Raw genomic sequence first — 13,321 nt, forward strand, 5'->3', positions numbered from 1 at the left:
GTCTGCACACAGACAGACAATAACATACAATACAATATTAATATTTTATACATTTTGTTATCGCTGCACGATGGTGTAGTGGTTAGAGCTTTCACCTCACAGCAAGAAGGTTCTGGGTTCGAGTCCCTGTTCGAAACCAACCAGGGCCTTTCTGTGTGGAGTTTGCATGTTCTCCCAGTGTATGCGTGGGTTCTCCGGCTTCCTCCCACAGTCCAAAGAAATGCAGAATGGGTTAGGTTAATTGGAGACTCTAAATTGACTGTGAATGTGAGAGTGAATGGTTGTTTGTCTCTGTATGTGGCCATGCGGTAGGCTGGCGACCTGTCCAGGGTGTACCCTGCCTCTCCCCTGTGTCAGCTGGGATTGGCTCCAGTCCCCCCGTGACCCTTAAATGGATAAAGCGGTAGATGATGGATGGACATTTTGTTATCCATAACTGATCAGCTATAACACCTTCAGAGCCCGACAAAATTTGTGCATGGGGGAAGCAATGTACTATAAGGACCACACCACAGAGGCAAAATGATTACTTCAAGTTTGGAGCTGCAGTTGGGCTGGTGATTGGAGTGCCATCGAAAAAATCAGGACATTTTAAATGTCTTGGTCATGTCTTGGACTCAAAAAACGTTATGGGGAAGATGATTGCACAACATTTTGAGTGAATGTTTCCAAGAAAGAACAGTACAATTGCAGAAAAGCAAATGCTCATGTAGGTACACATTTCATCAGTCTCACCTCCTGGTGTCATCATCCACTCCTCTTGATCTGTGTGTGCGGACCCAGTTCTCCAGCTGCTGCATGGAGTTGGTCCTGGACAGGCCCCTTTTTGGCTCCTGCACCGGAGCAGGGGATTTTACTGGACCCCTGGTCAGGCTCCCATCCACATCTGCCGGGCTGCAGTTCTCAGTCTGCTCCCTTGCTGTGGACCCCGAGCTGTTAACCTTTGCAGGCCTTTGAACGTTGAGGTTGGCCTGTCCCTGGATAGATTCGGACACTGCAGCTGCGATGGCGGCAGCTTGAGCTGGCTGCAACTTGATGCTGCTGATTTTAGTAAGAGACCTCTCGAGGCTTGGGTCTCTCTGGAAGCCATATTTATCACTATCACGCACTGTTGCATACTTCTCTGCATCCCTAAGAGTTGCATATTTATCTCCTTCTCGTAGCGTACTGTATTTCCTCACTTCCTTCAGAGTGCCGTATTTGTCCACAACATGTATGGTATCATATTTATTCCCCATCTCCCGCATTGTGCCGTACCTGTCTGTCTCCTTTAATGACAGCTGTCTCTTCACTTCCTTTTGAGGAACATATTTCTGTCCTTCTTTTTTGAGTGTGTGCCGGTCTCCAAATTTCTGCAGTGCATATTTTTCTCCATCCTTTGTGAGCAAATACTTCTCTCCATCTTTTGACGGGGCATATTTCTCGTCTGTTGTTGACACAGAGTATTTTTCACCCACCTTCTGAACAGCATACTTTTCCAGATCCCTGTGAATAGTGTACACTTCTCCATCTTTCTGTAGCGAGTATTTCTCTCCGTCTTTTCGTAGCAAGTACTTCTCTCCATCTTTATGGAGGAGGTACTTCTCTCCATCCTTCTGAAGCATGTAGCTCACCCCGTCTTTCTTCAGAGAATACTGCTCCCCATCTCTCTGTAAGGTATAGTACTCCCGCTCCCTCTGACCATTGTGTTTGTCCACATCTTTTTGCAATTTGTCGTCAGCCCGAGACAGGGAATATTGTCGCACAGGTTCATGGTTGCGTTCATTGTTCTGGATCTCCGGCCTTGTTAAAACTCTGTGGCTCAGTAAGTTGTTCAACTCCTGAGGCGTCCGTTGGTCCACTTTTAACTTATCTAATCTGAAAGGAGAGAAAGAGTCAGAATCCAAACATAAAGGGGGAATGTGACAAAGAATAATAGAAGGAGTTTTTAAAAAGATTTAAAAGACAATTTCAATGTCAGACTTTCTGTTTTTCTGAAACAGCACCTTTGTCTCTCACTGTTACATGGACAGCAATATTCCGAAAGAAATATTCCGGTTTAAGGTGCAGTAAGCGATTTTGGAGAAAGCTTTTTTCTCTCTTTGTTGTTGTTGATGATTTTACTGCTCTGGCCCAGCCACAAACCCGCAACCTTGGGTATGGGAGACCGACGCACTAACCACTAGGCCAAAATCCCTGAGTTACAGCGTCACCCACTACCACGTCTCTTAAACGGTCGACACGTGATGTTTACAAACTCTGCTTGCAGTGTTGTGTGGTGCAGTCTGCACCATTTTTTATTTTTCGATTTACAGAGCCAGGGCTGAGCCGAAAAACCCAGAAACAGCCTGCGGACGGTGAGGAAATATTCACAGATTTTTACTGCCCCTTTAAGACAACAGTCTGAATTCTAGAAGCCTATAGGGGACTTAATTCAAATGATAATGTAAATGTGAAAATTAAAATGTAACTCCACAATAGCATTATAATTTCCACAAATGTATGTCTTTTTTTGGGTAAAAATTGGATTATTGCATTTTCATTCAAATTTTTACTCAAAAGACATACATTTGTCGAAAATTATAATGCTTTTGTGGAATTATTTGTGGAATTCATTTTCATATACATTATCATTTGAATTAAGTCCCCTATAGGCTTCCATTATGAATAACACTTTGTCATGTAAATAGCACTTTCTTATCACCTTCACCCAAAAAAGGTCATACTCCAAATAAGCAATATCCAAAATAAGACGTGGAGTATTTCGGTCTTATTGACATTATGTAGACATTTATACATCTATTTTACCTATTTGAGTTTTGTCGCAGTATATTACCACAGCATCCTCTACGGCAGTTACCAACTGCTTGACCTCCCTAATCATACTGTGCTCTGCAACATGTGAATGGGGATATCAATGGAACATTCTATTAGCAGCTCATATAGATAGATAGGTAGATAGATGGATAGCTATGGTATTGCCTAATTTATATTTAGATAGCTTTCCCCCCTATAGATCTGACTGACTTCACTGGTCACTTCATCCAAGCCATCAACCTGTCTTTCAGATCCTATTCCATCAAGGCTTTTTAAGGATGTATGACCTTTAATCAATAGTTCCATATTAGATCAGATCAATTTATCTCTATCAACAGGCTATGTACCAAAGGCCTTTAAGGTGGCAGTAGTTAAACCTCTGCTAAAAAAAACAACTCTAGACCACGATATCCTAGCTAACTATAGACCCATATGAAACCTCCCATGTATCTCAAAAATCCTTGAAAAACGTGTTGCTATCCACTTATGTGACTATATACACAGGAATAGTTTGCTTGAAGATTTTCAGTCAGGATTTAGAAAACATCATAGTACAGAAACAGCACTGTTGAAGGTTACCAACAACCTTCTTATGGCCTAAGACAGTGGACATGTTTCTATTCTCGTCTTATTAGATCTAAGTGCTGCATTTGACACCATTGATCACAAGATTCTATTTCAGGGACTAGAACACATTGGGATTAAGGGAACAGCACTAGAATGGTTTAAGGCCTACTTATCTGATAGATTTCAGTTTGTTAACATTAACAAAAAATCTCCCATTAATACAAAAGTTAATCATGGAGTTCCACAAGGTTCTATCCTGGGACAGACATTTTTTTTAGGCAATATTATAAGAGAACACCACACCAATTTCCATTGCTACGCAGATGATACCCAGCTGTATTTATCTATAAAGCCAGATGAAACTAATCAGGTAGACAAACTTCAGGACTGTCTTGGAGACATAAAGGCCTGGATGACTTTTCCTTTTAAATTCAGACAAAACTGAGGTCATTGTACTGGGCCCTAAACACCTCAGAGAAACATTATCTGAGCATATAGTTACCTTAGATGGCATAACTTTGGCCTCCAGTTATCTTTGACCAAGACATGCCCTTTGACTTGCACATAAAACAAGTCTTTAGGACAGCCTATCTCAAAAGGATGCTGAAAAACTAGTCCATGCATTTGTCACTTCTAGACTGGACTACTGTAAGTCATTACTGTTAGGATGCCCCAATATGTCTGTGAAAAATCTCTAGGTAATCCAAAATGCTGCAGCATGAGTGCTGACAGGAACTAGAGAAAGAGATCATATTTCTCAAGTGTTAGCATCTCTACATTGGCTTCCTGTAAAATTCAAAATAGAATTCAAAATCCTGCACCTTACCTACGAAAACCCTTAATAATCAAGCTCCATCATATGTTACAGAGCTCATAGTTCCATGTTATCCCAATAGATCACAGCTCTGTAAACTCAGGACTTCTTGTGGTTCCCACAGTCTGTAAAAGTAGAATAGGAGGCAGAGCCTTCAGCCACCAGGCTCCTCTCCTCTGGAACCAGCTTCCAGTTTGTGTAGGGAGGCAAACTCCCTCTCTACATTTAAAGTTAAAGATAAAACCTTCCACTTTGATAAAGCTTATAGTTAGAGCTGCTCAGGTGTTTACTAAACCATTTCTTTTTTATGCTGCTATAGGCCTAGACTGCTGGAGGAACTTATATCATTAGCACACCCCGCCCCCTTCTCTCTCTGCCCCCATGTATTTACATTGCATGTCACTAACTCTGTTTTCTCTCTCTCCTAGTGTATCTCTGCAGGATCCAAACCCATCATTATTATTATTATTATTATAATAACATCATTGCATTTATAATTGTCAGTATTATTTCCGTAATTATAAGTATCAGTGTGAGAGATTAAAATGGTTGTACAACTGTTCTCTCTCTCTCTTCTCCTGTTTCTCCTCTCCCCCTCTTACATCCCACCTCTCCTCTCTCCCCCATTTTTCTCGATCGGTCGAGACAGATGGCTGCCCAAAACTGAGTCCGGTTCTGCCAGAATTTTTTTCTGTAAAAAGAGAGTTTTTCTCATCCACAGTCGCCAAGTGCTTGCTCATTGTGGGATTTGTTGGATTTTCCCTGTAATATTGTAATATTGACCTTACTACGTAAAGTGCCTTGAGACAATGTATGTTGTGATTTGGCACTATACAAATAATATTGCATTGAATTGAATAGATAGATAGGTACTTTGTTGATACCAAGATGACAAATTAAACATAGACATCATAATCAAAATAATATCTTATTCAGTAAAGGGTCAGAATAAGGTATTGCTGTCATTGGAAACTTAGTCAGTCGACAGCTCTGTTAAGCTAAAGGTATGAACGCACCCATGTGGATATGTACTCAATGGTTCTGAACTTAGAGCTTTCCACTTGTGATTGGATCACCTGAGATGGTAATACAAGATCTGATAACATAATAATAACATAATTTTGTCTTTGTGAACAGAAATGATGTACTTATTTATTTGCATGTAGAACAGAGAAGTGAGAACTGATCACAACTGGTCACAGGAGACATGTGTAGACACATTCTAAGTTCAAAGAATGATGCTGGCCTTATTCTTGATCTATAACGTTGGCATATTTGATGTTCTTTGCTTTTTGGACACTTTCTTAAATTTTCAGAAACTGGTAAAAAGGGGTGCTATGTTTCCAGATCTCAGCATTAAACTGGTAAGTACAATGTTATTACTGATAGGTATCATGTAAAGTGAAATCTGTGTCTCTGTGGTGAGCACTGACCTTCTGACTGGCTCTGAGTGCACGAGGGCAGCATCCGTCATGACTTTCATCCAGGACTCCATCTCTTTGGCTGTGTCAGTGCAGAAATAATATGTCCGCATGTTGGGGTGAGTGGCCTGGCAGTGTAGAGAGAGAGAGAGGGAAAGAGAGACAGATTGGCAGTGAGAGACGACAGATATAGACGGAGAGGGAGAGAGACAAGCAGCAGTGTAAGAAGCAGCTCTGAATAAATACCAGCATTTATATCATTCCAGGTGGTAGAGGAGTATGATTGTGTACTGTATGATTGTGTGAGAATGTGTGTGTATTTGGTGCTCCCTGACTAACTCTCTGTGTTTCAGAGTGAAAGGTATGGAAGTCACAAGGCTCCCCTGTGCATCTTGGCAAAGGTAAATCTGTAAAAAGATGACACTGAGATGTATGACTAACAACTTTCTCAGGTATTTTATTATACTTTATTGTGTCGCGTCCTATGTAGACTAAAATTACTTACTTGCAAGTAAAGTAAATTGCCAACTGAAAGGGATAGTTCAGTGACATTGAAGTGGGGTTGTATGAGTTACTTATGCATAGTTAAGATGTTACCTTATGGAGTACAAGTGTACTTCAGCCATGTATCGCTATTGGTATTGGCCAATAGTAACTATCCCTTTAAAGGAGAGGTCAAACATTTTTCCTAATTTTGTTTATTCACTGCAGCTATTCCAAATGTGAGATTGAAATTCAATATCAAGCTCATGTCTTTGTGTGAAGTACAGAGCTGGGGTCAGGATGAAGTTAGCCTATTCAGCCATCCATAATCTATACAGTTTTATCCTTTAAGAGTTGTGGCGGGTAAAGTTAGCCTAGCTTAGCATTAAGACTAAAATCAGGGGGAAACAGCTACCCTGGCTCTGTCCAAAGTGAAAAACATTCAAACAACCTTGAAATTCAGTAGTTTTAGATTTCTGATCTTTGGTTCTTGCCTGGCGTAGCAAGACTTAAACTCAAATGCATATAAGTTTGGGACCTCTCAGTTCATTTTCGATTTCCAAGAGGCTTTACCAATGGAAATTGCCCATTATCAGATAATTGGTTGTAATTGGACTGGCAAGTTTTCTGCCAGAGGGATATTGTGCAAATTTCCCTGATCTAGAGCGCCGCCGCGCTGTAGAGGCGGTTATAATCTAACCAAAGGGACAGTTGCGTCATTCGATATGCGCATGGCACAAGCTCAGCCAGAGTTACCGCGACAGGCAGATGGACATTTATCAAGGCTGAACGTGTTGCATCATGATCATAAGTTGTGCGTGAATGAAACTGTGTTTTCCGTTGACTTTCATCACAGACTGTTAACAATTATGCCACTTAATGTTCAATAACTTTCATAATTGCTATGTTCAATAATAGAGTGTTTAGTGTCATTGTAGTTTGTTATTTTCCATTTAATATGTAGTGCTTAATGTGAAACCGAAACCATTATCGCGTTGTTTAAATGCAGTGTTACTATCACCAGCGGTCATTACATGCATGTTGTATATCCCATGTTCTGGTCTAGGGAGACCCCTAGTGGATGTTTGGTGCAATTGACCATCATACTGTGTTCGTTTGGTTTCATCTGTGTTTCTTTAGAAACTAATTTATATATCTGTTTGCTTGTGTCTTCAGATAACCACAACATAACATAACACTACAGAATAAATAAAGATGGTTCACTGAACTCCTGGATTGCTGCAGTCTTTCTGACAGAGGACGTACTACTCTACAGCGGCGGTTGTATAACTGTCCTCTCTCTCTCTTCTTTCCTACTGTCTCTCCTCCCACCCTCTTTCTGCCCACCTCTCCTATCTTCCTCATTTCTCTCCTCACCCCAACCGGTCGAGACAGATGACCGCCCACAACTGAGTCTGGTTCTGTCAGTGATTTCTCCCTGTTAAAAGGGAGTTTTTTCTCTCCACCGTTGCCAAGTGCTTTGCTCATTGTGGGATTTGTTGGGTTTTCCCTGTAATATTGTACTATTGACCTCACTATGTAAAGTGCCTTGAGACAATGTATGTTGTGATATGGCGCTATACAAATAAAATTGAATTGAATTGAACTTAGGCCAGTCTTGTATACACCCAGCATATCAACATATCTTTCACAAATGGTCCTTCAAGCCGGATGTATATAAGCTGCGCTATGGCTACATCCAGAGAGTTTCATGATGGGCAGCCACCTCTAAATCCCTGTCCCAGCAGGGCTCTCGGACATCTGGCGGACTTTGAACTCAGCTACCGACATCAGCATCTTTACCCCTCTACAATGACGCCAGTCTCACCACCACCACCAAACTATACAGTGTCAATCAGCCCAGGGAGACTGCCCAGTGATACTGTAGCAGCTCAACAGCCCATTGGGAGTCCCAATGCGAGCTTGCAGCACATGGAGGCACGCTGGCAAATGATAAGTCAGCAAATGAGAGAGCTTGAAATGGAAATTAATCATGTATGATTAGATTCATATCCACGGAGTGCCTTTGCTCACCCTTCATATCATCATCAACAATATACCCCACCTTATTACAACAGTCTTCCTCATTTAGAACAGGTTCCTCCCCCCCAATGTCCAAGCCCTTGCATGGGAGTAAGTGCTTCACCTGTGCAGCATGTGCACCATGTTTCACTGCTGCATTATGCTCCTCCTACCGTGCCTCGTGCTCCACTTGTGTAGTCTGCCCCACCTTCACCTGTAGCATTGATGCAGCCTGCTCCACCTCTGCCTCCTGATCCACCTGTGCAGCCTGCTCCCCAAGTGCATCCTGTTGCATTGATGCAGCCTGCTCCCCAAGTGCATCTTGTTGCATTAATGCAGCCTGCTCCACCTCTGCCTCCTGTTCCACCTGTGCAGCCGGCTACTCCTGTACCTGTGTAGCCTGCTCCCTAAGTGCATCCTGTTTCACTGATGCAGCCTGGTCCTCCCTCATCAGAACAGCCATATGGTGCAATCCCAAGGTATTGGCAACTACATCCACCTGTTCCATATCCTGCACCACCTCCTTTCCAACAGCCCTACCCAGTGCAGTTTCCTCCATCCACCGGCCCTCCAGATAATAATACAATGCCTGGCTTGATGGAGATGGTGATAGCCTCAGCGTTTGGCATTCCTAAGCCTAAACTAACCATATTCAGCTCAGGAAGAGAAAGTGACTTTATTATGCTGAAAAAGGGCCTGGACAGTGTGTTTGGACCTCACAAACATTTAACTGAGGACTATAAATATCAGATCCTCCTTGACCACCTCAGATTCCCTTCTGCACTCAAAGTGGCTAAACGATATGTGAACAATCTGACTCCATACACAAGTGCCATGCAAGCCCTCACCCAACGATATGGTCAGCCACGACAGCTGGTGCAGGGAGAACTCAAGGCCATTTTGACTGCTCCGGCTGTGAAGGCTGGAGATTATCAAGGGTTCGAGGATTTTGCAGCATCAGTTGGGACTCTGGTGGGGATGTTAACTACAATGGATGGGTCAGCATCATCAGAGCTGAGGTGTGGATCTCATGTTGACACATTCCTCACCAAAAAGTACTGTAGGTTCTGAACCAATAGTATCGCCTAATTTTTATTTAGAATGCTTCTCCCCTATAGATCTGGCTGAGCTGACTTCACTTGTCACTTCATCCAAGTCATCAACCTGTCTTTTAGATCCTATTCCATCAAGGCTATTTAAGGATGTATTACCTTTAATTAATAATTCCATATTAGATCAGATCAATTTATCTATATTGACAGGCTATGTACCAAAGGCCTTTAAGGTGGCAGTAGTTAAACCTCTGCTCAAAAAACCAACTCTGGACCCAGATATCTTAGCTAACTATAGACCCATATCAAACCTCCCCTTTATCTCTAAAATCCTTGAAAAAACTGTTGCTAACCAGTTATGTGACTATTTACACAGGAATAGTCTGCTTGAAGACTTTCAGTCAGGTTTTAGAAAACATCATAGTACAGAAACAGCACTACTGAAGGTTACCAACGACCTTCTCATGGCCTCAGACAGTGGATATGTTTCTATTCTCGTCCTTTTAGATCTTAGTGCTGCATTTGATACCATCGATCACAAAATTCTGTTACAGAGACTAGAACAAAGTGGGATTAAAGGAACAGCACTAGAATGGTTTAAGTCCTACTTATCTGATAGATTTCAGTTTGTTAACGTTAATAACAAATCTTCCATTCATACAAAAGTGAGACATGGAGTACCACAAGGTTCTGTACTGGGACCGATACTTTTCACTCTATATATACTTCCTTTAGGCAATATTATAAGAAAACGCCGCATCAATTTCCATTGCTACGCTGATGATACCCAGCTGTATTTATCTATAAAGCCAGATGAAACTAATCAGGTCGACAAACTTCTGGATTGTCTTAAAGACATAAAGGCCTGGATGACTTATAATTTTTTACTTCTAAACTCAGAAAAAACTGAGGTCATTATACTCGGCCCTAAACACCTCAGAGAAACATTATCTGATCATATAGTTACTTTGGATGGCATTACCTTGGCCTCCAGATCTACTGTGAGAAACCTTGGAGTTACCTTTGACCAGGACATGTCCTTTGACTCACACATAAAACAAGTCTCTAGGACAGCCTTCTTTCACCTGCGCAATATCAAGAACATTAGAAACATCCTCTCTCAAAAGGATGCTGAAAAACTAGTCCATGCTTTTGTTACTTCTAGACTGGACTACTGTAATTCATTACTGCTAGGATGCCCCAATAAGTCTGTGAAAAGCCTCCAGCTAATCCAAAATGCCGCAGCTCGAGTTCTGACAGGAACTAGAAAAAGAGATCATATTTCTCCAGTGTTAGAATCTCTGCATTGGCTTCCTGTAAAATTCAGAATAGAATTCAAAATACTGCTCCTAACATACAAAGCCCTTAATAATCAAGCTCCATCATATCTTACAGAGCTCCTAGTTTCATATTATCGCAATAGATCACTTCGCTCTGTAAATGCAGGATTACTTGTGGTTCCCAGAGTCTGTAAAAGTAGAATCGGAGGCAGAGCCTTCAGCCACCAGGCTCCTCTCCTCTGGAACCAGCTCCCAGTTTGTGTCAGGGATGCAGATACCCTGTCTACATTTAAAGTTAAACTTAAAACCTTCCTTTTTGATAAAGCTTATAGTTAGAACTCCTCAGGTGTTTAATAAACCATTTCTTTATTATGCTGTTATAGGCCTAGACTGCTGGGGGAACTTATATCATGAGCATCTTTCTCCCTCTCCCGTTCTCTCCTCCTCCCTCTTTCTCTCCCTTTATATCTCTCTCCTTCTCCCACCTTTTCAATCTCTCTCTCTCTCTCTCTCTCTGCCCCCATGTATCTACATTACATGTCACTAACTCTGTTTTCTCTCTCCCCTAGTAGATCTGACACCAGATCTGCAGGATCCAAACCCGTCATTATTATTATTACTATCATTATTATTAATAACATCATTGTATTTATAAGTATCAGTTTTCACTAATTATAAGTATCAGTCTGGTAGAAATTAAAGCAACTGTTATACTACCCCCCCATCCCCCGATATGTTTACAGTACATGTCACTAACCCTGTTTGTGTTTTCTATCTCTCCTAGTGTATCTCTGACCCCAGAGCTGCAGGACCCAAACCCGTCATTATTATTATTGCTATTATTAATATTAATGTTAATATCATCACTAATAATGACAACAACATAATTGTATTTTTTAATTATAAGTATCAGTCTGGTAGAGATTACAGCAGCGGTTGTACAACTGTCCTCTCTCTCTCTTCTCTCCTACTGTCTCTCCTCCCACCCTCTTTCTGCCCACCTCTCCTCTCTTCCTCCTCTCTCTCCTCAACCCAACCGGTCGAGACAGATGACCGCCCACAACTGAGTCTGGTTCTGTCAGAGATTTCTTCCTGTTAAAAGGGAGTTTTTTCTCTCCACCGTCGCCAAGTGCTTTGCTCATTGTGGGATTTGTTGGGTTTTCCCTGTAATATTGTAATATTGACCTCACTATGTAAAGTGCCTTGAGACAATGTATGTTGTGATATGGCGCTATACAAATAAAATTGAATTGAATTGAATTGAAATTATCTGCTAACTTCAGAGATGCGTTCACTGAACACTGTTTTAGCAGGGGCATTATACAGAGTGGCAGTACCAGGACATACACTCTTCCAGATCTAGCCGAGTGGCTTGAGAGGAAGGTCCAGACCCTGCAGGTGTCTCGTCGGATAACAGGGACAGGCCCACCGGAAACAGTACATGCCGACAATAAGGAATGTAAAACTGTGAACCAGCAAAGAATCAGAACTGCTACTATACTACTTGGCAGCCAGCAGTGAGTCCAGCATTCCAGTTCCCGATTTGATCATAGTACTCCATCACAATCCAAGAAGCGTGACCATTTCAGACCTTTCTGCCCTTATTGTAATAATCAGGAACACTACCTAAGTGCCTGTGCCAGCTGGATAAAGGAGAAGAAAAGGTGCTGGAGGTGTGGGAGAGGACACCTGCCTGAGAACTCTACTTTAATGAAGCCTTGTGCTACCTTTGGGGAACAACACCTGCTTATACTGCATGATGTGGCTGCTACAGAGAACGTCATGACTGTAAGCACTTCCCACAACATGGTTTTCATGGACCAAGCTGGTCACTCAGGGAAAGTGATGATAAATGTCGTCCCAGTTCGCATTCAGAATGGAGACAAAACGTTGGACACGTATGCTGTTTTGGATGACGGCTCTGAAAGAACAATCATACTCCCCAATGCCGTTCGTCACCTCAGCCTTGTGGGGAACGATGAGGTCCTCTCCCTGAGGACGATTAGACAAGAAATAGTACAGCAGAAAGGAGCAACTGTATCATTTCAGGTCACGGCTATGCCCAGGAAAGGACTGACATATAACATCCATTGTGCATTCACTGCAGCAGTACTGACTCTCTCAGAGGAATCATGTGCCTTTGAACATTTGTCAAAAAGATGCAAACATCTGAGGGGCATCCCTCTGAAGTATTTCAACAAGGTCAAACCCCTGCTTCTCATTGGGTCAGATAATGCTCATCTGATAATACCTACACACCCAGTTTGTACCGGACCAGTCGGCAGCCCTGTAGCCGTGTGTACAGCGCTGGGATGGAGCATGCAGGGACCAACCAACTTCCTCCAATATCCAGCAGGTGTGAGCACCTGCCATCATTTATCATTCCTCTCTTCCACAGAAGAGCTGGATCAACACGTCGAGAGACTTTGGCAGCTTGGCACACTACCCTTCAGAACAGAATGGAGGCAATCCGCTCTGTTGAGGATAAAGCAGCCATAGAACAACTTGAGCAAAAGACTGTGCGTGTCACCATCGACGCTGTGTCCCGCTATGCCACTCCACTGTTGCATAAACGGAATGCACCCATTCTACATGTACCTCCCACTGCTGTGATGTCGCTACTCAGAGCTACAGAGCGTCGTCTCTCTAACAACCCTGAGCAGTGTGCTGTGTACAATGAAGAGATCCACAAGTTGGAGGAAGCTGGATATACAGTTAAGATCAGCGCCAACGAGGTGAGCAACTCAAAGGAGTCATGGTTTATCCCTCACCACATTGTACATCATAATGATAAAGCCAGAGTGGTCTTTGACTGATCATTTAACTACCAAGACATGTCCCTTAACAACAACCTGCTTCCTGGGCCTACCCTGGGGTCAACACTCC

At 42.4% G+C, this 13,321-nt stretch overlaps 1 protein-coding gene across 22 annotated transcripts in view; it reads right to left on the reverse strand.

The window, feature by feature from the left end:
- The window catches only part of LOC118286501 (pleckstrin homology domain-containing family A member 5-like), a 237,987-nt gene that overhangs the window by 42,677 nt on the left and 181,989 nt on the right, over positions 1-13,321 (reverse strand). For all 22 annotated transcript variants that reach the window (XR_007031932.1, XR_007031934.1, XR_007031933.1 and 19 more), the window contains 2 exons: positions 5,611-5,726; positions 736-1,857 (listed from right to left, as the gene is read on the reverse strand). Coding sequence is in view for 18 of the 22 variants with exons in the window: in XM_047336468.1 (XP_047192424.1) it covers positions 736-1,857; positions 5,611-5,726 (1,238 nt within the window). In the remaining 4 variants the exon portion in view is untranslated. The remainder of the gene's footprint in view (positions 1-735; positions 1,858-5,610; positions 5,727-13,321) is intronic.

The sequence above is a fragment of the Scophthalmus maximus genome, chromosome 12 (assembly GCF_022379125.1).
Source record: "Scophthalmus maximus strain ysfricsl-2021 chromosome 12, ASM2237912v1, whole genome shotgun sequence".
In the NCBI taxonomy this organism is placed as follows: Eukaryota; Metazoa; Chordata; class Actinopteri; order Pleuronectiformes; family Scophthalmidae; genus Scophthalmus; species Scophthalmus maximus.